The 27,128-nt window shown below is 47.9% G+C and overlaps 1 protein-coding gene across 2 annotated transcripts in view; it reads left to right on the top strand.

The window, feature by feature from the left end:
• Positions 1–27,128, top strand: part of DIS3L2 (DIS3 like 3'-5' exoribonuclease 2) — a 373,784-nt gene that overhangs the window by 308,858 nt on the left and 37,798 nt on the right. For both annotated transcript variants that reach the window (XM_060301735.2, XM_030872348.3), the window contains one exon: positions 25,207–25,286. In XM_060301735.2, coding sequence (XP_060157718.1) covers positions 25,207–25,286 — 80 coding nt within the window. The remainder of the gene's footprint in view (positions 1–25,206; positions 25,287–27,128) is intronic.

Genomic DNA, 27,128 nt, shown 5'->3' with positions numbered 1-27,128 from the left:
CTGGGGGTCGAGCGGGGCAGTGGCCAGTGCCTCCGTCCTCTCTGTGGTGCGAGCCTTTCAGGTACAGTGGCTTTGACAGACGGGACAGGTTTGGCTCCTCCAGGGCCCTGCCTTTTGGGTAATTGTTCTCATGATTAGGAAGCTCCTGGAGTCTCCCCTTTCTATTCACAGGACACTCTGCACGTCCTCGTCCTGCCCCCATGTCACACCCCACGTCACTTGAATGTGAGCCAAACAGCTACGTAAGAGACATGGAATCCTTTGACGTTAGTAAAACCTGCACTGGGGAAAAGGAACCCTTGCAGCTGATGCTTAGATTTCAACCATGACTGCCTCTTGGGGCAGGCCCAGTTGATTCCGATTTGCGTGGTTCTGCAAGCCGGGGGCTCTGCCGCTGTTCTGCCAGCTGTCTGTCCTGAACTCCGCTGCCGGACTGAGTTCCCCCAAATGCTGCTTTCACCTGTCACTCAAGAACCTGCCATCTCCTCAAGCAGATTTCATGGATAGTGAGATTTCCATTAATATTCTGGGATGAGATATAGGATTGCAAGGTTTTATTTTGCCAAACAAGAGCATTTTCTTTTTTTTTTTTTTTTTTTTTTTTTGCGGTACGCGGGCCTCTCACTGTTGTGGCGTCTCCCGTTGCGGAGCACAGGCTCCGGATGCGCAGGCTCAGCGGCCATGGCTCATGGGCCCAGCCGCTCCGCGGCATATGGGATCTTCCCGGACCGGGGCACGAACCCGTGTCCCCTGCATCGGCAGGCGGACTCTCAACCACTGTGCCACCAGGGAAGCCCAAGAGCATTTTCTTTAAAAGCCAGTTACCGTCTACTTCCTCCACGATTTTATAAATGAAAACATTTTAGCACCAAAACAAAGGAAGACTTAACTTCACCGTTCAGGGCAGTCTCACGTTGACTTGGTTGAGCTTTGTGGAAAACCTTTTTCTCATTTTGTTGATCTCAGACCAGCGTTTGCGAGCTGCTGGATTGTTCCATTGGATCCAAATGCACCCTGGCTTTGGAGGCCCTCGGTGGTGCGGCCGGTATTTGGTGTTCCCCATTTCCCACCCACCCGTCTCCTGTACTCACTCGTCCTTCCCTGCCTTCTCATGGCCTGGGCCTCCACTTCGCTCCCCCCAGCAGGCCCCCCACTTCTTCCAGAAGCCGCTTCCGACAGGCTGCCTCCTTCTCCACGTCTCTCCTATCGGTGCCTGATGCAGTACTGCCTGGGTTTTCATTCGCATCATTCTGTGGTTCTGTCTCTTTACTCCCTTCCCTCCCTCCGTGCCTGTGTTCTTGAGTATCAGCTGTGTAGAAGGCAGATACTTCGCTGCAACCTCTTTCTCACTCCTAAATCTGCGGTGTTGGTACAGAAGCGGCATGCTACAAGCTGCTCCTAGCACTCAGAATGTCCCCACAGTCAATGGGTGCTCAAGGACACTGTGCCCGTAGATCTTGAAGATGTGGCCCTGTTTGTTATTACTCAGGAAATTCCCACCTTTTTAAAGAATGGTATTATTATAACACAGTTGTTTGTTTTGTACTTCTTTCATTCCCATTTTAAATGGCACGTGACAGACATTTTTAACTAAAGAGAATTTAAGAGCTTTAAAAGTATTTTATAACTTTAGAACATCCCTTTTGACTGATGTTTTTAATTTCTCACATTTAAAAAAAAATATCTACTAGGCACAGAGTACTGTGCTAGATATTGGGACAAAGAGATTAGAACATGGTCCCAGCCCTCAGAGTAGCTTAATGTCTCATGGACAGAATACAGACACAAAGAGAGCAAGCGGGCGCACAGGAAACGTTGAGTTTGGGCTGAGTGTGGAAGTGGCTGCTTTGGTATTTTACCTGGGGACGCTAGCTATGATTTGAAGGGGCCACGTTAAAAGTCAATGAGAAACAAGGTCATTCTGTTTTTAAAAGTCTTCTCCTGTACAAAATAGCAATTAACAATTTGCTGTAAGAAAACACTACAGATACTGAAAGCAAATTGGAAAGTATTTAATTGCCCTTGAATTTTGAACACCCCACCCCCACCCCGGGGCGGGGGGGGGGGGGGGGGGGGCGGGGGGGGGAGGTAAAAGAAATGTGCCAGAGTGGGAGGAAATGAGTGCAGACCTGAAGGACAACACCCAGGGAGGGGATCCCAGCAGGTTTCTTATCTGCTTGTCAGCATTAAATTGGCAGTCCGCTAAATAAGAAAGTTTGCTAATGAATAGCAGTCTACTGACTTTGAAGTACATTTGCACTGGGAACTTTTCTGTGCTCTGAGAATGCCAACCTGATTTGCTACGAGTTTTGCTCTGGGAATTACAAGGAGCTCTCCCTTCATTCTCCTGTCCTCCACCCCAGCCAAGTCCTGGGACTTAGCTTTTCCTGCAAGCTTCTGTCCAGCCAAGCTTGCAGTCTTGCTTGCCTCCCCGCTGGCCTGCAGGAGCACACTTCTGAGCTCAGAGGGGAGCAGAGCTCTGCCTGAGCTTCTCCCTGCCCTCCGCCCGCCTGGCTGTCCGGCTTCCAGGCCTGGATTCCTGACTCCCTGTTGCCGAGGACTCCTTCTTGGTCCCTGTGGAGATCTGTCCTGTTTACCCAGAGGCCTAGCTCGGAACTCTTTGGGGTACATGCTTCTGCTCCAGACTCTGCCCCAGGCCCAGACTCAGCTCTCCTGTGGCCACCAGCTTCAAGTCAGTGGCAAGAGAGTGTAGAGCTGTGAGCATGGGCCTGGGACAGGCCGCCTGGGCTCTGATCCTGACTCTTTTGCTTAACTTTTCTGTGCCGCAGTTTCCTAAGATAATCGTGAGTAAAATGAGGTAACATGTTTCAGAGGTAACAGTCGGTAAAAGGGAGATGATAATAGTAACTATGCCATGGGGATGTTAGGTTAAATGAATTGTACCCATAAAACACTTAGAACAGTCCCTGACACGTAACACCAAATGGATGTTAACCGTGTGCCCAGATTCCGAGAAAGGCCCCGTTTCTGTCCTCACAAAAGAGCCACCTCTAACAGGGAAGAACCCAGGAAGGGCTACAGTACAGGCCACCAGCAGTAATGGCCTGGAAAGACCTCACCTCATTTGGAATCCATCCGGTGGGTCTGGGTGGAGGGGAAGGATTTGAAGTGGAGGCCTTGGGGCGAGGAAGGCTGGGCCCCTACTGCTTGGCAGCGGCGGGTGAGGGGCGGTCTGGTCTGGTTGGGTGTGTGGAGGGAGCACCGCGGTAAGAGACGAGACTGGGGGTGTCTTGAAGCACTCAGCAGTTGGTGCCGGAGTCACAGGGAGAGCAGGCAACCTTTGTGAGCAAGGAAGGGAAGGAAGTAGAGTCGCGCATCACACTCCAGTCACTCAAATAAGAGACACAAAGCATTCCCTTTGAACAGACATACCACAGTTTACATAACCCTTCCTAATGTGGCTACCATTAGGTGGCTTTCAGTTTTTGTTATTATAAATAACACTGCAATTAATATTCTTACGCATTCTTAATCAAAATTGTTTTGGACTGTTTCCTCAGGAATACATTCTTAGAATGACCGCATTCAAGGGAATAACTATTTTTCTGCGATACTTTCTCTTTTTTATGAACTTTTATTGTTGTATTATAAAAGTAATACACATTTGGGACTTCCCAGGTGGTCCAGTGGTTAAGACTTTGCCTTCCAATGCAGGGGGTACAGGTTCGATCCCTGGTTGGGGAGCTAAGATCCCACATGCCTCGGGGCCAAAAAACCAAAACATAAAACAGGAGCAACACTGTAACAAACTCAATAAAGACTTTTAAAAAAATGGTCCACATCAGGGCTTCCCTGGTGGCACAGTGGTTAAGAATCTGCCTGCCAATGCAGGGGACATGGGTCTGGGAAGATCCCATGTGCCGCAGAGCAACTAAACCCGTGCGCCACATCTACCGAGCCTGCGCTCTACAGCTCGCGAGCCACAATTGCTGAAGCCCGCGTGCCACACTACTGAAGCCCGTGCGCCTAGAGCCCGTGCTCCGCAACAAGAGAAGCCACCTCAATGAGAAGCCCGTGCACCGCAACAAAGAGTAGCCCTCGCTCGTCGCAACCAGAGAAAGCCTGAGCGCAGCAACGAAGACCCAACACAGCCAAAAATAAATAAATAAAATAAATTTTTAAAAAATGGTCCACATCAAAAAATCTTAAAATAAAAAAAAGTAATACAAGTTTGTGTTACGAAAATTTTAAATTAACAAGTAAGCCCAAAATAGCCATCAGTTACCCATCACCTAGTAATAACATTTTTCTAGGTATCCTAAAGCATGTACATTTTTTAGAGCTTTTGACACAAGCTGCAGGATAATTTTCCAGAAAGGTTAGACTAATTTAGGCTTTCCCCAGCAGGGAACAATAGTGCATTGTCACTGCCTCTCACCAAATTGAGAGTCTGGGGGTTCCATTTAATCTTTGTTAATATGGTAGGTTGGAAATGGTGTTTTATTATTGTGTCGGCTTGCATTTGTTTTACTGCTTGTGGGTTCAATCAACTCTTGAGTCGTTTCTTTGCCATTTCTGAGAAAGGGAGAAACTTCCTTCTGTGGTCACTAGAGTCTCCTGACACCTTAAGCCCTAGACCCACCAGCCACATTTTTAGCCAGAATTACTTTTTTTCCCAACTAAGGTATAATTTACATACAGTAAACTTCACTCTTTTTAGCATACAGTTCTGCAAGCTACACATACCACACTCAAAACATAGAACAGTTCCATCACCCCAGAAAATTCCTGCACACCCCTTTGTAGTCAACCCCTCTCCCCTACCCTCAGCCCCTGGCAACCACTCCTGTTTTCTGTCCCTGTAGTTTTACCTTTTCCAGAATGTCAGGTAAGTGGAATCAGACAGCTGGTAGCTTTTGAGTCTAGCTTCTTTGACTTAGCATCATGCACTTGAGGTTCACCCCTGTGTTTTGTGTGTATCAGTGTTCATTCCTTTTTATTGCAGGGTATAAGTGTATACATGGTATACATGTTCCACAGTTCATTTGCCCATTTGTCAGTTGAAGGATATTTGGGTTGTTTCCAGTTTGGGGCGATTATGAATAATGCTGCCATAACATTTGCCTACAGGGGTTTTTTTTTGTTTCTTTGGGTTTTTTTATGGAATTCCCCCATCTTATTTTTTTTTTAATTTATTTAATTAATTTATTTTATTTTTGGCTGCATTGGGTCTTCGTTGTTGCATGCGGGCTTTCTCTAGTTGCAGCGAGCAAGGGCTACTCTTCATTGCGGTACACGGGCTTCACATTGCGATGGCCCCTCTTGTTGAGGAGCACAGGCTCTAGGTGCGCGGGCTTCTGTAGTTGTGGCATGCGGGCTCAGTAGTTGTGGCTCGCAGGCTCTAGAACACAGGCTCAGTAGTTGTGGCGCACGGGCTTAGTTGCTCTGCGGCATATGGGATCTTCCCAGACCAGGGCTCGATCCTGTGTCCCCTGCATTGGCAGGCGGATTCTTAACCACTGTGCCACCAGGGAAGCCCTGCCTACAGGGTTTTGTGTGATGGTTGTTTTCATTTCACTTGGGTAAATACCTAGAAAAGGTTGGGTCCTATGACAAGTGTCTATTTAACTCCATAAAAAATTACCAAACTGTTTTCCAGAGTGGCTCTACCACTCACCAGCAATGTACGATAGTTCCAGTTTCTTTACCTGCTTATCAGCACTTGGTATTATCAGGGGGTTTTGTTTGTTTGTATGTTTTAGCCATGCTAATAGGTGTGTAGTGGTGTTTCATTGTGGTTTTAATTTGCATTTCCCTAATGACTAATGATGTTGAGCGTCTTTTTCATGTGCATATTTTCTGTCTGCATATCTTTTTTGGTGATGTGTCTCTTCGTATCTTTTGCCCATTTCTTAATTGGGTTTTTGGTTTCTTATTACTGAGTTTTGAGATTTCTTTTTATATTTTAGATATAAATCCTCTATCAGATTTGTGATTTGCAAATATTTTCTCCCTGTCTTTGGCTTGTCTTTTCATTCTCTCTGGCTTATTTTTTTATCCTCTTTTGAAGAGCAGAAGTTTTACATTTTGGTAAAGTCTAATTTATTGAATTTTTTTTATGGCTTGTGCTTTGGGTGTCACATCTAGGAAATTTTTGACTAACCCAAGGTCACGAAGATTTTTTCCTATGTTTTCTTCTGGCAGTTTTATAGTTTTAAGATTTACATTTAGGTTCTCCACTTATTTCCTAGCTCCAGAAGTTTCTTTTAGAAAACAGTTCCATTAAAGAGACACACACCTGAGTAGATTTGGTATGGAGTCAGTCCTAGGAGCCTGCGCAGGCATGGTGCCCTCCAGGAACCATCTGGAAAGGAGGTGTGGGCATCAGAAGCTGCCCAGGAGTGGCTTTTAAACAGATAGTAGGCTTCTCTGGCTTAAGACTTGGCATAAAAGTGAAGATTGTATCCTTTAAAGGAGGGTGAGGATGATAAGAGCAAAACCTCTAAACTTTCTAGATAAATCCTTCTGACTGCTGCCCAAAGTCAGGACGGTGACTGATGCCAAGCCCAGGACTTTGTCGATTACACGCAAACACCCATGTCGGTGACTCACCCGATCATGCTTTAATCTCATAACCGAGAGGCTTTCAGAAATTATAGTCAACAAGGCAGCTTGCTAGTTGTGACTGCCATTGGAATTGGGTTTGCCTCAGAACAGCTGGAGTGTAATGTGGTGGGAAGAAAGCCTGATGTGGGTGAAGGGCCAAGGATTGCTTGCCTGGGAAGGAGGTGCAGCTAACGTTTGATAGAAATCTGTGAAATGACCGACCTCAGCCAAGCTAAGTAGAGGCCTGCCATCTTTCATCCATGGGAAAATACACTGCAGCAAAAGTATTCAGAAAACAGCATTGACTGTCCGCTTTGTGTCAGTCATTGCAAGACACAGATGGTCCAGAGCGTGCTCCGTGCTGGGCTGACAGGAGCCGAGAGAAGACTCCTGTTCTAGTGAAGGAGAGCCCTTGAGAGCAGGTTGGAAATGGCTTCTCCAAGGATGTTCCAGACAGAGCAGCGCAAGGGTTTGGTGTGTTCTGGGATTTGCAGGCCTTTGGCATGGCTGTGTCACAGGAAGGGCTCACAGAGGCAGTGGGAGATGTTATTAGACGTGGAACCAGGGCCAATCTTGGAGGACCTTGTTTGCTCTGCCCTGAGATATGAGTGTTTTCTTGAATTCAAATTGGTACCATTGAAGCATTTTACATATGGAAGTGATGGGCTAGGACTTTCTTTTTAGAAAGATCTCTCTGGAGGCTCTGTGGAGAATGAATTAGAAGGGGCCAATTAGTGGTCATCTAGGTGAGATGGCTAACCTGAAGTCATACAGCTGACAGGAAGCCACAGGTGAGAAAGACACTGAGGAGGTAGAATCAGAGCCCAAAAAGGGAGGGGGTGGGCACATGGATGGACACTCCTGGGTTTCTGACTGGGCAGCGGGGCGGCTGTGGTGCCACCCAGGAGAGTCCCCCCCGCCCCGCATCGCAGGAGGAAGAGCAGGCGTCAGCTGGGGACCCTGTGAGCTGGAGGCCCCTGGCACCATCCTGTTAAAGGCCGCAAGGCGGCCGGCCTCGGGAGTCTGGTGCACCTCTGCTACCGCACCACAGATTCTCCCTCCACTCAGGTACACACGTGTTCCTGGAGGCATCAGAAACACATGTGCCTTCCAGAGTACAGTAAGCAGGACTAGAAACACGCTATAAAGGCTAGTGAGAGAGGCGGCGTGAGCGCACACGGGGATTGAAGAGCAGCACGTGGCACAGCACGGAAGCCTCTGTCCCCCGCCCCCATGAGCCAGGTTGCCAGACAGGGCTTCCCTTGGGCACGGGGCTGGAGGAGAGCAGCCATCGTCAGCTCTCGGCCTCCCCCCACCCCCTTACCTTCTCCTCTCTCTTCCCAGACAAGCTCTTCTCATTTGTTTTTTTTTTAAGAAAAAAGAGTGAATTCACTCCCAGTCCTTTTGAAACCCGACATGTCAGTGATAGATGAGGCAGTATTCTTTAACTTCAGAGGAGAAAAAGTGAGTGAGTGAATGCAAGCCCGGGGAGTTGAAAAGTCCAAGGGAACAGGAGACACATGGGGTGACCCCGCCGTCAGGAGGAGCGCCCTCAATCCCACCCCTGCTGGTGCTATGCAAAGGCACAGACAATGCTACTTTCAATAAATCATGAAGGCTCCTGAATACCCATTTTTGTCTGTTTTCAATGGACCTTGGGCATATTGCTTAAGATATGGCCAGCCATTTGTGCTGTGTTCCCAGATACTCAAAGGCTCGAAGTCAAGTGCTCTCTCGACTATATAATGGAGTCTTTGCATAGGGGATTTTGGGGGAGATTTTTTCAGATTTCCATAGCTAGTCATAGTGAAGGTGACCTCGTGGGTAGTGGGGGCCGTTGTCACCCTTCAAACATCCATCCTTTGAGTGATGCTGAGCTTTGTGGGGTATCCATGCAGCACCTAATTCGATCACACATCTGACCCCTGCCTCTTTTTGGCACTGTCCCCTTCTCTGTGCTCACTGGGCTGCTGGAGGCCTCTGCACAAACCCTGGCTGTCCTCTGGACGCATTCTATGCTGAACAGAGCTCTTGACTGTTTTTCCCGCTCTCAGAATTCTAGGCCCCCCAGTGGATCTGGCCTGGGGAGTGGCTGCTTGTTCTCATGATGGTGTGCTCACGAAGATGCCTGTTGGAAGCGCCTTTTAAAAGTCCCTGGGTTGTTTCCACAGTGGAGTCTTGGAAAGCAAAGAGAAGAATAACCTGGGGTCGTTTAAGGGCTGGCTGGTCATTTCCTTAATCGTCTGTGACCGTTAAGAGCCTGATTTTCTATAAAGAAGCACAGAGGCTTCCTTGGCTTGTTATTAATAATAACAAACAGCTAGAATTTATTGAGCACCTGCCATTTGCCAAGTGCTTTCACATGTTACCTCATTTAATCCTTAAACCTTATACCCATTTTTACAGATGAGGAAACTGAGACTTGAGGTTAAATAACTTGTCAAAAGTCACATAGCTAGAAATGGCAGAACTAGGATAGAAACATTCCTTATTCTGCTTAATTTTTATCTTTCTCTTGTTTTATATTCTGCGAATCTGAACAAATGGATCAAGTCCTACTCTTAGGATGACTTTGAAGAGCTATGTTAAAATACTGTGTAATTCCATTTATATAACATTCTTAAAATGACCGAATGATAGAGCTGGAGAACAGAGTTGTGGTTGCTAGGAGTTGAGGGCTGGTGGGGGGAGAGGGAGGTGGCCCAAGGGGGATCTTGGTGGTGAAGGGACAGTTCTATATCCAGGTTGCTGTGGCAGTTACACGAATCTACACATGTGACCAAATGAGATAGAACCAGACACACATAACATGCCAGTGTGTTTCGTGGGTTTGATGTTGTGTTATAATTATGTAAGATGTCACCTTTGGTGGAAATTGGGTAAAGAATACATGGGCCCTCCCTGTTGTATCTCTGCTATTTCTGTAAATCTATAATCATCTCAAAACAAAAAGTGGGTTGTTTAATTCACCTGAGTGGGACGCCAGCATTGCACCTGGAAAAGGCCAGGTCTCAGCTCAGAAGTTGCTTGCTCTCAGAAAGCAGTCCACATCATAAAGCTACAGGTGGCCTAGGAGGAGAACACACACTAGAAGAGGGTCTGGGATTTAGCCTCTGTCGGACGTAACCCGAGGCTCTGTTGTCTTATGGGAAAGTACTGAACCGAGAGTCAGGGCCCCTGGGCTCAAGTCCCAGGGCTGCAATTGCGTGACCTGGGGCAAGCTTCCCAACATCTATGAGCCTTCATGTCCCCGGCTGTAAAGTAGGAATGGTAACAGCACCCACCCTGTGAGCTTGTTAAGAGATCCACCGGTAGAACACATTAATGTGCTTAGCACAGAAAGGTTTACTGTGATTTTATCTGTTCCAAAGTTGCACCCTCTGCTCTGTAGTCGGACCAATCTTGCACATATTCACAGAGCAGCACGTATTTATTCTTCCTTCTCTGGTTTGGGTCATTTATTCTTTCAACCATTCTTTCTTCTTTGTTTTTGTTTTTTTAATATTTCTTTCTTTATTTGGCTGCATCGGGTCTTAGTTGCAGGATCTTCGTTGCGGCACGCGGGCTATTCCATCGTGGCGTGCGGGCTCTAGAGCGCGCGGGCTCAGTAGTTGCGGTGCGCGGGCTCTCTAGTTATGGCACGTGGGCTTTAGAGCGGGCGGGCTTAGTTGCCCTGTGGCGTGTGGGATCTTAGTTCCCCGACCAGGGATCAAACCCACGTCTCCTGCATTGCAAGGCGGATTCTTAACCACTGGACCACCAGGGAAGTCCCTCAACAATTATTTCTTAAGTGCCTACTTTGTCGAACACTCTTGGAGATACAGTGATGGATGTGACCCGTGTGGTCTGTGCCCAAAGAGAGCTAAAGTCTTGTTTTTTCCTGTTACGTGGAATCTCCTATCTGTGTCTTTCAAATCCTTGCTGTCCTCCGAGACTCACAGGCCTCATCTATTCCATGCAGGCCACTCTACCAGCTACTTCTCTGAGCTCCGACAGCACTGGAGTCAGCGTGACTTAATCATCTCTGCTAGCCTAGACCGTCCTTTTCCCCTGTGCCTCCCGGGGTGCCCGGCACGGTGCTGAGCAGCACAGGGGGCGTGTTTAGCAAGCACTAGCCCACAAAATTATAAAGTTCACGGCCAGAAGGAGCCCAAGACAGTATCTCTTCCGAGGCTTTCACCTCACAGATGATGTCATGGACAGAGGCCCTTGGCCTACATAACGGAAGCTGGCTCTCTGGTCCCCAGCACTTTATCAGTAGGATATTAATAGATCCTATATTAACCTTAGTTTTTGTTGTTGTTGCTTTGTTTTGATTTTATTCCTGCTATCCAGTATTTTGACTAGCTGACTGGCGTTTCTTCTCTTGCAAACCCTGAGGTAAGAAGCCTTGGCTGTAGCTCTGCTCTTCCCACTACCCGTGTGACTGAGTCATATCAACCAGAGGGCAGGTTCGTTGAAATGGAAAACCAGAGCCAGTCCACGTCTTTCTCCCACTTGCTCTCCGTTGAGTGGGCTTACCTGCCACCTCCAGCCTGCCGGCAGGACCCTGCCTCTGGAAGGCCCACCCAGGCGTCTGTCTCCTCCAGTCCGGCTTCTCCACCTGAAGCTGGGCGGGCGGTCTGCGCAGCCTCTCGCTAGGGCGACTTGCCTTAAATTCCAGTTGTTCTTCCGTCAGACGGTTGCCAATGAGCCCCGAGAGACTGACTCTCTGAACCCCAGTTGCTGTCCTACGCCTGCTGGAATCTAGAGGAGAGAAGAAAATTGTTGGAGCCCCCGGCTTCCAGCTTGGTGCCCTCTTTATAGATGGAGAAATAGCAAGTGTGGCCCAGTGAGAAATGCTCAGACTGTAGTTAGATGGGTTTGGGTTCCATTTCTAGGTCTGCCAGGTGTTGATTGCTGTATCACCTGACCTTGGTTGGGCAGGCAAGTTACTTAGCCTCTCTGCACGTCAGCTTCCTCACCCTTAAAATGGCAGTAACAGTACCTGTGCGTGTGGAGTTCCTGGTGCTGTGTCTGGTTGAATGTGGAACCTCGTATTTCTGCGGCTTACTGCAGGCCCCTACATCGCCTAGAAGTGCTTTTTTAATAAAGATTTGTGGGGCTCAGAAACAGTAATCGATTGGGATTTCTCTATTGGAGTTTACAATCCCGCTGGACGGTATGATAGTTAAGCAAACAGACAGCTGGAGACTTGTTTCAACTTGAGAATAAATGAGAAGAATCAGACCACGATAGAAGCAATTTTCCCACATCCGGACTGTGAGAAGCCAGCCCTCTGCCATGCTCTAGCAGGTCTCTGCGGCCTCTTCCTTACCCAAGCGGAGATTAACAGACAAGTTGTTGCCAGTGCAGAGGCGCTGGGCAGCCTCCATGTTGAGGCACATCTGCCAACCTGGCAGGGCTGTGGAGGCTTTTCTGTTGAGGAGTGAGCCTCATGTAGGGGCACCACGGCCTCCCTGCCTGACGCTTCAGTGGGAAGCAGCCCAGGAGGGCTGGTCACCTGGGAATACAGTAGGGCTGCCCGGCCACCGAGCCGCCGCAAGTGCCGGCAGGGCCGCTGAAGAAGACTTTGAAGCATGTGTCCTCCTGCGGAGTGCTCTCCTGCTGTGTGTCCTTCACAGAGAGAAGTGGCTTCCCAAATATTGCTCCAGTTACGAAGTTGAACCCTATTAATGTGGAAATTCCTTGGATTTTAGAGTGATCACATCTGGGACTGTTGAGTCCCACCCAGTCAGCTTGTTCCAGTGCGTCCTCTTTTAAATTTGATCTCAACTCATTATACGAAATAACCCTAAGCTTTATGACATCAGGAACATTTATCAAGTGTTTGCCATCGTCAGGTATTGTTATAATGTGTTTTCTTTCCCCTCATTTAATTTTCACAACCATATGAACCAGGTACCATTATTGTCCCCATTTTACAGAGGAGGAAACTGAGGTACAAATAGGTAAGGTAACTTGCCAGGGGTCGTGTAGCTCATAGGAAGTAAAGCCAGGTTTCAAAACCAGCCTGAAGTGTCCGCACCCTTTACTTCTCTACAGTGTTGCTTGTTGTTTATAGGTACACCCACTCGAAAGCGAAATGAGCTTATTTCTGGTTTAGTTAAGACCTGTGTCCCAGGCAGGAGGGTCGCAGCAAAGCTTGAGCTCTTTAGAGTGCTAGAAAGAAAACTTGTCCAGTGCTGTGGGCAGTTATTCTAGAGGATCCCCAAGGTCACTGTGAGAGCCTCTGACTGTCCCCTGAATTCCAGCCCAGAGCCCCTAGAAAGATTATACAAAGGTTGGAGAGAAAACAGATTTCTGCTTAATGAAAATGTTCCCCTAAGATTATTGTGAAACTTATTTTTTTAACATTTAACATTGTGTCTAGTTTCTTAAATGATTTTCAACTATGCGAGATTATCCAAGGATTCTCTATTACCAAAGCTGTTGTTTCAGTTAGCAAGGCATAGAAAGTCTGTTCATTTTCCTTCTTGCTGGATCCCAGCCCTTTCTAATATCCTCTACTAACCTCTTTAATTTTTTTGATCTTTGCATTTCATCTTAGCTGTAAGCTTCTTTCTGTATTTTCTTTAAAGTTCACAATACCCATATGTTCTTTGGTCTTTACCATAGTTAGAATGGTACCTATTAGACTGATATATTGTTCAAAAAGAGAAAGGCTCTTTAAGACACTAGTAATTGTTTTGGATGAGAGTAGGAACCTCCGGTAACCCCAGGCGTGGGCCTCCTAGGTGTCCCTTCCAGACTGTTCTGAGCAACCCAGGAAGTGTCAGGTCAACAGACACTTTGTGACTGGATGGCCGTGGCCAGTGATCTTGTGCCAGGAGGTGCTGCTAAGCCCACTGCTGCAGCTTGAAGGCTGGTTGCAGGAGGAGGACAGTAGGGCAGACTGGCTGCCCCGGGACCAGAAGGGACCTTAGAATGTTGTCCTGGAATATGTTGTCCAGACATTTGGCCTCATCTGGGAGGAAGGAAGCACAGTGGGCATGGAATCAAGTCATGAACTTCGACAGTCGCTCTTGGCTACGTAACACAGCTTTATGCACTGCCACCTCTTTCTTATTAAAAGAGGTGAGCGCTGGCCCTCCGAAAATCTTCAGAGCTTTTCTTCTGACAGGTATAGCAGGGACTTATTGTGGAGGCTTTCTTCCAGTAAACCTAGAAAGTATCTCACATTCATCCGTAAAATAAACCGCAAGGATGACCATAGAGGAACTCAGCTCCATTTTACAGGTGGGAAGGCTAAGGTCATCAGAACCCCACACCATCCCGGAGTCTGGGGAAGAACAGAGACAAGGCCAGAGCTGCTGGCTCCCAGCTTGGGGTTATATAACTCCTTCAACTCCTCAAGTCCCTGGAAACTGAGGCCAATTCCCTGGAAGATCATTCTGTTCTCTCCTGTTTTTTCAAGACTAGAGCCAGCTTGATCACTGGCTCTGAGGCATGTATGAGAATGACCCGTTTTCTTTCTTCCATGAACTGAATGCCTACCGTCATGATCATTGTTGAATCAAGTTGTATTCGAACTTGCCTGGCTCTCATATTTTTGTGTATGTTTGGCTTACATTTTGAAGAACCTTATTTTATTTATGTATACTCTCATCTGTTTCCAAAAAGGATTTGAGAAGACTTGCAACAAAGGAAATAAACAGTAAAATGAATACAGTAGAAAGAAAGACTGAAAATCAGAGCCAAGGAAAAGAGGCAGAAGTAATAGGACATCTGTAAGAGAGCATGATTCCTGTGACTGGGCGTCATATTATCTGACTTCAGTATCAGAAATGCAGAAATAGCTTCCTGCTTTATGGGGAAGAGACAGATTTCATAAGGTTATTTCTTATAACAAATCTCACTGAAAGTCAGGATGCTTTTCCCAGCACTAAAAGCTCTTTCTCACATGAGGCTTGATAGTGGGGGCATTAAGTGTTATAGTGGACAGATTTTTACATTTGTGGCCAACGAAGAAGGAGGTATTATAAGGCTATTTCTTAAACTCGGGTGAAAGTTGAAGGATAAAACACAGCTTGAGGAAGGCAAGTAAGCTAGTGAACAAGCTCGTGTCGTCTACAGGTGTCACTTCCCTGTAGCCTAACTTGACTCAAGGACAAAGCTTAGACCACCTGCCTGAGTGAGCAGATAGCCTGTCACTTAGGCTGCTTCTGACACATTTCCCTGGTGTCCGCTGTGTGTGTGATGGAAACTATGTAGCAGAGGCGCTGAAGTGGGAGGCTCTGGCAGGTGGACATTCTCCACTGTTTGGGGCAGGACCACAAGCTTTAGAAAGTAGGTGGCTAGGCTGCAAAACTGATATATTCTAAATGCCAGGAGACCCAGACAATCTCTCTGTACGATGCACAGCCACCTCCATGCATGTGGAGGGGCCATATGCAGTTCCCACAGTCAACATGGGCACTTCCCCGTGGAAGCAGCTTTGGGCAGTTCCAGTCCCTGAAGAGTGGTTGGCCTGAGCCCTAGAGCTCTGAGCAGAGATGGCTCTGGTCTGGTAATGTCCCAACAGAAGTCACCCTCTTTGGCTGTGAAAATCCTCAAAAATGCTCCTGCTGTGAGTGGGTCGAGCACGTCGGTTGCAGCGTCCCTCTGCATACGACACGTGCAGACCTGTTCACCGTGCTTTGTGTTCCCCGTTGCCATATTTCTCAGGAATTTGCGGGGTAAAAATGTGGGCAGGAGAACGCCTGTTTTGCTAACACAGGTGCTGGGAAGGGGAATGAGGTCTTCTGTGCTGGTCTCACCCAGCAATAAAGGCAGAGGTGCTGCGGAGTCATGGCCCGCAGAGCTCTACTGCCCCGGCCTTGCTGGTGAGCCATGAAGTAACCCTCAGACAGGCGGGCAGGAGGGGTCAGGGCTCTTCTCTCCCGGGACTGGCTTGCTGACTGAGGCAAACCCAGGATGAACCAACCAGGTTGGCCTCTGTGACTCCTGACGAAAGAGCAGCCTTCCCTATTGATTGACCGTAGCTCCGGAGACAGACGGCTTTTCTTCTGAGCAAGTAAAACTTCAGCATTGAAGAATCCTTGACCTGTCATTTTTAACCTTAATGAGGATAGAACGAGCCTCTGGAACAAGGTGCAATGGAGTCAGGAGAAGTGGCTTTAAGTGAAAACACAGCTGTGGGGTTTACAGACGGCGCTGCAGGGAGGCGTCATCCAGTGGGAGCGGCCAGCCTCGCTATAGACTTTCCAACACTAATGAATCGGGAACTCCATGCTGAACAGGATTTAGTTTGATGGGTCCCTGTGCCAGCAGATGGATGTATTTTTCTTGAAAGACCAAGGTGCCAGAAATCTCCATGATTACGTTACTGGAGCGAGGCTCTTTTTTGTGGTTTGTGCAGTTGAGCGTCAGGACTGCAGGATTCTCTTGCGCTTTCTCACTCTTATTTTTTCCAGGTCAGAACCAGAGCTTGGGGTGGGGAGGAAAATCCTGCTGAATGAGCAAGTTCTTTCTTAAAAAGCTTTCTCCAAGTCCAAAAAGACTTCAGTGGACTTAGGAGAAAGAAACTTAATACATTGCCGTAGAGTCACTGTGAACCGAGCGAAAGCCAAGTCCACAGCATCTTTGTCTTATAAAAGAAAGCAGAGAGGAGATGGGAAAAAATAATGCTTAGGGAATCCAAACCAAACAGCGAAAGCTAAAGAAGAGAAACTAAAGATCACCTCAGAGAATGTGAAGATTTCCTTCTAATAAGATTTTTCAATTGCAAAACCAAGGCTCAGGTAGAGGTAACTTTTCTCTTCTTTTTAAGTATGCCATAAATGGCATACCTCAGATGTTTGAACTATGATGGGATTTGCCACTTTCAGCTTAAGGAAGAGTTGGACACCCTGCAAGACCAGTGGACTGTGAGGGGAAGAGTCGGCCATGCAGAGACTGGAGGCTTCCCAGTCTGGTCCTTGACCTGCGTTTGAACCTTGGTCCTAATAGCTAGCAGATTGAAGCAAGCTCACTGGCCTCCCGGAGAACCCATGTTGGTTTGAACTGGAGCAATGCTGGCCACAGAACCAGCACTCTGCTTTCACCAGCTACCTCTCTCATTACTCCCCTGTGAGAGGAACTCGGTGCTGGGTCGTGGAGGTTGCCCCTGTTCGGTCACGGAGCAGCCTGCAGAGAGGGGACGCACTCTCTTATGCCCGGCCTGCAAGTGCCATCCAGCCCATGGCCAGAAAGAGAGCCGGTTGCCTGCCAGAGGTCATCTTGGAGCTGTTGTGGACGAGACAGGCAATTGCTAAACTTCTTAACACATCTCTTACCCTACCAAAGTCAGGCCAGCGTTTTCAAAAGCACCAAAGACTCTGAGCTGGTATCACTTAGCTGATGGAGTTTAGTACCAAGTGGCCTGTGTGTATGTTCTCCAGGAATGTGGCTGTTTGGGAAAGCCAGCTGTGCACCTGAGCAGATTAGGGACCAATTTGCTCATTAGCCCGGGGGAACATCTAGCAAGCCACCCCTCAGCCACCTTTCCTGTCCCGTCCCATTACTCTTTCTCAGTTATTCTTATGAATGTAATCTGGCCCGTTGGCTTCACTGGGCTGGTGTACAGAGTGAGGTCATGCTTCCTTTAATGGTTACATTAAATGACTCCATGGACCCCTCTGCTGCTTAGCCTGGGGTGTTCATTCTTCCCCTTAGGTTCACCTAAAGGCTCTTCCTCAAGCAACGTCTGAGAACCCTGAGGAAGCCTTCGTTGGTCCTGAATCGGTCGTTCTTACCGCTCACCTGTTGTCACCAGCTGGGAGGATGGCCCTGTGGCCTCCCTTGCCTCCCTCTCCCGCCCTAGACCTGGAGGGGCTGCAGGAGGACCTTCTGCAGACCTACCAACCCCCGTAGGGCCTCTACCCCCACGTTCCCACAGCCCGTGGGGAAGGACTGCGGCCCCTTCCACTCACCCAGGCTCCGTCAGCTCACCCACGGTGCCGGTTTCCCTGAGGCAGGAGGGCTCCCAGCAGGAGTCTCACGCTCCAGCTGCCCAGGGCCTACCCTCCTCTGTGGTCTGGCCTGAGCCCCTGAAAGCAGAAGGCTCCTCTCTTCCCTGCTTGAGAGAGATTGGCTTGTCCTTTGTCCAGAGGAAAGGCTTGTCTCTAACTAGACCCGTTTAAAGGTCTCCTTCCTCTGCTGCAAGAGGCTGACAGAGCAGCCTTGTCACTGCCTCATGGGCCCTTTGCTGCCTTCCCTCCTTACCCAGTACCAGGGATGTTGTGCGGTTGGAAACTGTCCTCCCAGGGAAGAGGTTGACTCATAGCGGGCTCTTCTGCTTGACAGTGGCAGCTGCCTCTGGAAAGGGAAAGCCGGGCCTCATGAAGTCTCGGAGTAGCTGTCATCCTTGCAGGCCAGCGTTCCAAGCTGAGCCACTCTGTGGATGGACCCCTGTAGGCCTTGATTAGAGCCCGCACTGGCACAGATGGCAGCCTGTAGGGCTGCCTGTTTCCTTGCCATGCTAGGCTCATGGGACGTGTTCAGTAAATACTGTTGAGTGAAGGACCGAGTGCCTCTTCGTAGGCACTGGCAAGATGGGAGCCTCTGGACACCGAGAGGATTTGAGCCACTACTTGTAGTCTGGTGGCACAGCGACTGAGGGGTGGCACACGTGCGGCAGAATCTCTGTACAGAGGTGAGAGTGATTACAAACTCGGATGAAATTGGGTGACTAGGAGCTTGCAGGGGAACATGATTCTGTGTCTGTAAAATTTTTTTTTAATTATTTATTTCTGGCTACATTGCGTCTTCGGTGCTGCACGCGGGCTTTCTCTAGTTGCGGCGAGCGGGGCCTCCTCTTCGTTGTGGTGCATGGGCTTCTCATTGCAGTGGCTTCTCTTGTTGCGGAGCATGGGCTCTAAGCGCACGGGCTTCAGTAGTTGTGGCACGTGGGCTCAGTAGTTGTGGCTTGCGGGCTCTAGAGCACAGGCTCAGTAGTTATGGCACATGGGCTTAGTTGCTCCACGGCATGTGGGATCTTCCCGGACCAGGGCTCGAACCCGTGTCCTCTGCTTCGGCAGTCGATTCTTGACCACTGTGCCACCAGGGAAGTCCCTGTGTCTGTAAATTAAATGACTGGAGCAGTTAGTCGCTGACAGGTAAACGAGATGCTCCAAATCTCTACTCTGCAGTTCAGCTCAGCGACATGCTTTGGGCACCTGCTGTGGACAGAGATAAGGGCACTGAGTGCCCAGGGTACCTGGTGAAGCTACCCATCCCAAACCCTCGGACTCACTGGGGAGAGCGGCCCTGCCTCTAGTTACCAGAGGAGGGAATAATAGAAGGTCCAGTTTTACAGAGAGAATCTCAAAGGATGTGTGGGATCTTGCTGGGACAGACAGGAAGGGCTCCCCTGGAAGCAGTCGTGGCACAAGGAGGGGCCCAGAGGTAGGAGAGTGTGCACGGCTTGGTCCAGCCTCATGCAGTGAGCTATGCAGTTGTAGAAGGAACGCACAGAGCTTTGCAGCAGGACGACGCCGGGGCGCTCTTCCCTGTCTGGCAGACTCGTGTTTCTCCTTCAAGACGCCCGTCTTCTGCCCTGGGGCCCTTCCGGCTTGGCATACCCTCCTCGGCACTTGCCACCCCACCAGTCCCTTGGTCACAGTCCATATTTGTTCACGTGGGCAACCAACCCCCAGAGGGCCTGGACCGTGTTTGATTCATGAATATATTTCCGACATATAGACAGCAGGAAGCCATCAGGGTTCTTACAGATGGAAGTGTCATCAGGCTTGTGTTCAGAAGGATGGCTCAGCTGTGTTATGGAGAGTGGATTAGAGAGAGCAGAGCCAGGGCAGTGGAGAGTGTCGGTGTCCTTGAGAGAAATAATGAGCAATTACAAAGAGCGGCCGGGGCCCGGAAGGCTGGCAGAGACCGGGCACAGCTCCATCGAGGCCCTGGCTCTGCTGTTCTCTGGGTCTTTTGAGTCTGCTTCCTGTGTGAGTTGGCTCCATTCTCAGGCTGGTAGCAAGCAAGTTGCAGCAGTTCTGGCCCTCGTGCCCGGAAGCACCCAGCAAACACTGGCCTCCGTTGGATCACATGACCATTCCTAAAGCAGTGCCTAGGGCCAGGAAATGCCGTGCACTGGCTGGCATGGGTTCCTGATCAGTTACTGAAAGGTGCATGAGGTTACCTTAGAACGGCCAGGTCCAGCCCCGGAGATTGGATCTGCTTCCCCTTGAATCCCCTGGCCTGGGGTGGGAGGGCGTATAGCTGAATGAAACTAGAATACCATTAGGAAGGAGGAAATGACTGCTAGACATGCACTTACGTCCGCTCTAGGGACCAGCTGGACCGATTCATTCATGTATTAAGCCGTGCACATAGTAGGTGCCTACTCCCACACCCACACATACCTACACACCTGCAGGGACACGCTTTGTGGACTGGTTTATCTGGGCAACAGCATCTCATCCTCCTGAATGAATATCAGACCTCTCAGGGAGGACCCCACGCCCCACCCCAACCTCTGACTCTCCGTTTCTCGACTTCTCCTTGCATCTTGTGATTGACTGTTCCATCTCCAAGATCAAACATGGCCTTCTCTCTGACCACAGCCTCCAGTGACTCCCACAAACCCTCTCCTTGACCTCATGGACACCTCGGAGGCCAGTATAGGCCAGTGGTTAGCAACATGGACTACACTTCAGTTCTGCCACTTACTTGCTAATTTACTTAAACTACTCTGCAGTGTAAGGATAGGAGCCAACCTCGCAGGGTTGTGGGGAGGATTAAATAAAGTCACACGTGAAAGGTGCCTAGGACAGAGGACGTACTCAAAGAATATTAACTCCATACAAGACCTCCTTCACCCAGACTCTTCTGTTTTCTTCCAGTCAGTCCCTTCCATCTGTATTTCCTGCCTGTTTCCCCATAGAGTCCCTGATCCATCTGTTGCCAGTATTATACCTCTACTCCCTTGATCCCTCAAACCTATTCTTCCCTCAGGCCTTTCTGGCAAATGCTCAGCTCCACACCCACCTAACTTTCTTCATGCCAGCATCTAGGTTGCTAGAAAAAAAATCATCTGGACAGATGGTTGCTACGGTGACCTCAGATCCTGTGGCCTCAGCTAGACCCGTAATGCTCCCTGGCAACCCTTATGCTCGTCTCCGGTCAACTGCTTTTCCTGTTCTCCAGAGAAGCAATTTCAAACTTTCATCATATTCCTCCAACTTCCGTTCCTTCCCTCACCAAACCCTCCATTCCTTGCAGGTAATTTGGCCTCCTAGTTCTTAGAAAAGAACGATAATCAGGCTGGCACGTTCCAAACCACCACCATGCCCGCATACCCACCCACCCCAAATCCATAGATAGATCTTCAGCCCCACCCCGCCTTCCCTACCGCTGCAGTGAGAAAGGGTCTTCGCTTGCATGTCGGATTCCACCCCCTCCTGTCATCTCAGGCATCTCTCTCCTGTGTCTTCAACCCCTCCCTCTATATTTCCTCCTTCTATCAGCATTTAAACAAGTCTCTGTCATCTTACAGTCCACTCTCCTTCAATCCCGCATCCTGGTAGCCAGTCCCATTCCGTTCCATTCACCTTGGCTCTTCCCAGCCACTCTGCAGTTTGCTGAGAGACTTAACACTCATGATCCCCACTTCCTCCCGCTCTGCTCATTTGTCAGCCCATCACGCCCTGACCTCTGCTCCCACCGCTGTCCTGAGGGTTCTCGTTGCTAAATCCTGCGGATTCTTGGTTCAGATGCTTGTTCCTCTCTTACTTGACCTCTTAGAAGGATTTGACGCTGCTGAGTGCTCCCTCCTTACGACGTGTTCCCGCCTTGGCTCCTGTAACGTCATAACTTAGAACACCGTGGCTACCCCTTCTCAGTGTCTGTTGTCCAGCTCTTAAATGTAGCTGTTCTATCGAAAACCTCATTTTCACTCAACATACTCTCTCAGGACCATCTCATCCGCTCCAGTGGCTTCAGTTGCCATCTGTCTTCGCATCCAAAGTTTCCCAGACCTGTACCTCCAGGTTACGGTCTTGCTTATAAAATTCAGAATTGTTTACACAGCTGCCTACTGGTCACCTCCACTAAGATACCTCTTGGGCACCTTAAAATCAGCACTCCCAGCCCTGCCATTCCTCCTTATCACGGGAAGCATCTACCTGGCTCTCCAAGGCAAAAACCCTTAGACATTCATTGTCTTTGGCTCCTCTCTCTTTTGCAGACTTTATTATCTCCGGGCCATCACCAAGTCCAAAATTCTGGTAAAGTGGCAAGAACACAGGTTCTGGTTGAAATTCCAGTTCTAATTGTGGTTTGAACAAATTACTTCACCTTTTTCCAACTCAAGTTCCTCACCTGTGAAAAGGAAATAGTAATACCGAATTCACTTGGCTGTGGTCACGGGGGACTTCTCTGGCGGTCCAGTAGTTAGGACCCCGCGCTTTCACTGCCGAGGGCCCGCGTTCGACCCCTGGCCGGAGAACTAAGGTCCCACAAGCTGTGCGGCACGGCCCCAAGAAAACCCAAAAACATAAAAACAAAAAAACAAACAAAAAACCAAATGGTTGTGGTCAGGATAAAGGAAAGCCTTTACTTGGTAGGCTTTCAATAAATATGAGGGCTCTTCTGTCTCCATTTCCTCTCTCCCCATCTCCATCACCACCTCTGCTTACTCACCTTATTGTTGAATTGGTGTACATATAGTTTCTTGACCTTGAGAATCCCCCAGGAATGAAGTTTCCCATAATTCCTTCATGACTAAGGACAACAGCTTATATCTCGTCATGCTTCTCATAAAGACTTTGGAAAATGCAAAGAAAGTAAAGCAGTCACTGTTGCCATTTTGATATCGTTCCAGTCTTCTATGCGTTCTTTGTTCTTTTTTTAATGTGGTTTTTCCCCTATATAATTGAGTACACATCCTGCTGCTTTTCATCTAATCCAGATACTTTCCCAGGTTAACAAAAGTTCTTCATAAACAGTTTAATGGCTGCCTGCTATTCTGCATGTGACTACAGTATGGTTTATTTAACTATTTTGCTATTGTTGGCTTTTTAGAGTCTTTCCAGTAAATAATACTGAGGTAAACAGTTTTGCAAAAAAAAACCCACTTTTTCTCCTACGTTTATAATAATTTTTCTAAGCCGTAAATTCATAACTTGAATCACTGAATTGAAGGATTTGAAAATTTCTTAAGCAGTGCAGTCTGAAGTGGACTAAATGAATATAGGCCTTACCTTAACTACAAAGAGGGAAGTAAAGAAAAAAGCGTTTTAATTAACAGATATTTTAAAATAATTGTTTTCTGTTTTACTGAAAGAGGGCTTGGAAGATCCAAGCAGTGCTCTGTGGGGAAAACATGCCTTTGACTTGAAGTTCCTGGGTCCATGATGGTAAAGGAGGGCTTGTTTCTGTTTTTGTATTTTCATCTGGGTCAGTGAGAGGACAGGCCATTCCTACAAGCTCGTTTCCCTCTAAGGAAGAGAAAAATCATCCAGCATCTAATGATGCAGATCATTAGTTGTGTCAACAGCCTTGCAGTTAAAAAAAAAAAAGTTATAACAATGTATCCTCCTAATGTGCAGTTAATTTTAGTTAAAACTTCCCTGGTGATTTTAATTTTTTAATTTAATTTAACTTATTATTAGTTTGTTTGTTTGGCCCCGTGGTGCAGCTTGAAGGATCGTAGTTCCCCAACCAGGGATTGAACCCGGGCCACCGCAGTGAAAGCACCAAGTCCTAACCACTGGACCACCAGGGAATTCCGCCCCTGGTGATTTTTAAACCCAGTGAATTTGTAAATCTAGTAAATGGCCCTGCATTTGGAAATGTTAGAGCTGCCATAGCCAGCTGGGCTCTAGCAAGACACACACAACTCACTGAGCTCGGGCTTCCCAGCAACACCCGAGCGCTCCCCTCAGAATCCATTTTTTTTTTTTTTTTTTACATCTTTATTGGAGTATAATTGCTTTACAATGGTGTGTTAGTTTCTGCTTTATAACAAAGTGAATCAGTTATACATATACATATGTTCCCATATCTCTTCCCTCTTGCGTCTCCCTCCCTCCCACCCTCCCTATCCCACCCCTCCAGGCGGTCACAAAGCACCCAGCTGATCTCCCTGTGCTATGCGGCTGCTTCCCACTAGCTATCTCCCTTACGTTTGGTAGTGTATACATGTCCATGCCTCTCTCTCGCTTTGTCACAGCTTACCCTTCCCCCTCCCCATATCCTCAAGTCCATTCTCTAGTAGGTCTGTGTCTTAAATACTGTATGCTAACACATATATATGGAATTTAAGAAAAAAAAAATGTCATGAAGAACCTAGGGGTAAGACAGAATCCAGAGTTTATTACCAGATTCCTTGTTCCTGATCTTCCCTAATCAGGAAAAGCTACTGAGTGCCTCAAGGTTAACATGTCCAGGACTTCCCTGGAGGTCCAGTGATTAAGACGCTCTGCTCCCATTGCAGGGTTGCAGGGGCCACGGGTTCGATCCCTGGTCAGGGAAGATCCCACATGCCTCGTGGCACAGCCAAAAAAATGTTAACATGTCCAGAACCAGACTTTGGACTCTCTACCCATCCCCGCATTCAGTCTTCTCACTCAGCAATGAAACCACCACCTGCCTGGTTGTTTAAATCAAAAACTTGAACCATCCTTGATTTCTTCTTTTCTGTCCTCACCACTCCCCAACACCAAATCCATCAGCATATTCTGCCGATTCTACTTCTAAAAATTTACTTGAGATCTCAAATTGTCCATTTCTCTCCATCTTGCCCAACTGCCCTCTCGTCCCAGCCCCCTTCACTGCTCACCTGCACTACTCGGTAGCCTCCCACGGGGCTCCTACTTCTGCTCTCTCCTCTACAATCTTTTCTCTATGCAGTAGCTAGAGGGATCCTGCGAAAACTTAACTGTGGTCATGTCACACACCCGCTCCTTAAGACATGTCAGAGGCTTCCCTTTGCTAGTAAGGTAAAGGCCAGAAACTCTAACATGGCTGAGAAGGTCCTGTGTACCCTGCCCTGGCCTTCCTCTCCAGCATCGTTGCCCACCATTTCCCCATACGCATCCTTCAGTTCCCCTTCAGTTCCTGCAACTCCTGCACCGAGGGCTCTATACGTGTTATGTTCTCTGCTGAGGAGGACCCTCTTCTCTCCCCATCCATCCTTTCCACAGTCTAGGTAACCCCTCCTTCCCACTTTCCCAGTCTAGGCCAGGTTATTTACTTCTGTAGAAACATGGGAGGTTTTTTCCTTCTTTAGAGAACCTATTCCAAAGTTTCATGTATATAAAAAAAGGTTTTCCATTCATCAGCATAATTATGTGATTGATGTCTGTCTCTTCTACTAGACCATAAGATCCTCTCTGCTTACTGTTCACTGTTCTTTCCCCATCAGCTACTCAGTGTCTGGCACAAAGTAGGTGCTTAATAAAAAAAATTGGTTGCATGTTAACTGAAGAAGTCAAGTCCTGGTAACAGTCCTCCTTGACAACAGTGTCCCCGTAAGGTGCGGGCTCTTCCCAGAGCGGGCAGACCCGGGTTCTCCACAGCACATCATCTTGAGGGAGTGTGATTTCGCTTGTCTTGTTGTTGTTGTTGTTTTTCATTTCAGCAATCAGAATGAATAGAGCATGCTACCTGAAACTTAACTTGTTTTTCTCTTCTCTCCTTATTCAGCTAAAGCTTGCTTTTACTCTGGACCACGAGACAGGATTGCCTCAAGGATGTCACATCTACGAGTACCGTGACAGCAACAAGTAAGTCACTCTGTGGGAAAGAGTGTCAGCTTACCACGTCCTGCAGGGGTAGCACCCATAGCCTTCCTTACACTGGGCCTCCCCGACAAAGGGATTGTCAGGGAGGAAATCACACCTTTTGTGACTGTACTAGGAAACAGCTGGCACAAAAACGTTTCTCCTGTAAAATCTCTTTTGCCCTCAATATAGGACTCGGAGTGCTTGTGTAGGCGCAGGTGTAATGTATGAGAAGTCTACTTCAAAGCAAAGCCTCCCTTCCAGGCTCCAGCTCCTCTAGATACTCCCCTACCCACTTCATCTCCAATCATGCGCTCGCTAATTGGGGTCACTGTGTGACTTTGGCTTTTGTTGTCATTCAGTCTGACTAAACTATGTTTATAGGTTTGTTGTGATACTCCACCTTGTGAATTTTTCTTTCTTTCTTTCTTTAAAAAAGTTTTTTAAATTTTTAAAATATTTTTTATTGGAGTATAGTTGACTTACAATGTTGTGTTATTTTCAGGTGTACAGTAAAGTGAATCAGTTACACATATACATATATCCACTCCTTTTTTAGATTCTTTTCCCATATAGGTCATTACAGAGTATTGAGTAGAGTTCCCTGTGCTCTACAGCAGGTCCTTATTAGTTATCTGTTTTATATATAGTAGTGTGTATATGTCAATCCCAATCTCCCAATTTATCCCTCACCGCCCCCTTACCTTGGGAATTTTAGAGTTGGGGTACTTCTGGGTACTTACAGAGGTTTAAGTCGGTGGCCTTATTAGAAAGATGGCGCCTGGCATAGTTTTATACACCTCTTCTCTTCATCACAGACTGCCTCCTTGACTGTGTATTTTTGTCTGTGGGCCAGTGAAAGTGGTGATGAGTGAGATAAAGGGCGTGTGCCCTGATGATGACAAGGACTGATGAATGGTGAGGGCAGCTACCCTTGGGCTCCTACTGTGTGTTAGGCACAGTCCAGGGACACTACGTTTGTCATCCCACTTAATTCTCATGGTAACCTGAAGAGTTTTCTTTTATTATTGTTGTACTTGCAGAAGCTGAGGTCTAGGGAATGTATGTAACTTGTTCAAGGTCACTTGCCACAGCTGTGTGAGGCAGCGGTCAGCATTATCACATTAATTCGGGGAAGAAAATAGATGAAAGGCAATTGATGTCCCAAGTTGCTACTTTTGGAAACCTCATTGATGACAAGAATCGTCCCAACCTGGACTCAAGGACTAATTGTTTGAATATCCAACTGTTTAATTTTATCCAGTGGAAGGATCAAATAGGCACAGGCCAGTGGAATCATACATTACCTTCCAGAAGAGAAATTCGCGTCTTCTTCAAGAGCTCATGCTCTGTTATGGGTGGAAGATGGGTTACTGTGTGCCTTTGTGACCAAATTTCCATTCAGATTACTTTCAAGGCATTATTCCTCTTTGTAATTTATCTTTAGGAGGATGCTATCGTCAGCTATTGTGTACCCTCAATTCCCACCAAGTTAATCATTCAGAAAAGGTTGACCAAGCATCCTTTAACACCATCATTCCTCCTCTTGGATGGCACTGTTTCTGGAAGACAGTTACAGGATTTCTAGGCCATTGTGTCAGAGATACAGCCTCAGCTTCTGATAATGTTTGGTTCAGTAGAGAAGTAGGGCTAGACTTCTCTGGGTCAGGACTGACGGGGCCAGGTGAGCGAGTCCCTTGGTGGCAGGGGCAAGCATTGTTAGGGAGTGAGAGAATTGTAAGCGATAAGCCCTCCTTGTCAGCGCTGCCCTGAGCTCCCTGATGCTTGCTGGATGGCCGTGGATGGCAGCCCGTCACACGACAGCTTGTGGCCGCAGAAACACAG

Source organism: Globicephala melas, chromosome 7 (genome assembly GCF_963455315.2).
Source record: "Globicephala melas chromosome 7, mGloMel1.2, whole genome shotgun sequence".
Lineage (NCBI taxonomy): Eukaryota > Metazoa > Chordata > Mammalia > Artiodactyla > Delphinidae > Globicephala > Globicephala melas.
Note: the sequence above shows the minus strand (reverse complement) of the source record. Positions and strands in the feature narration are given on the sequence as shown.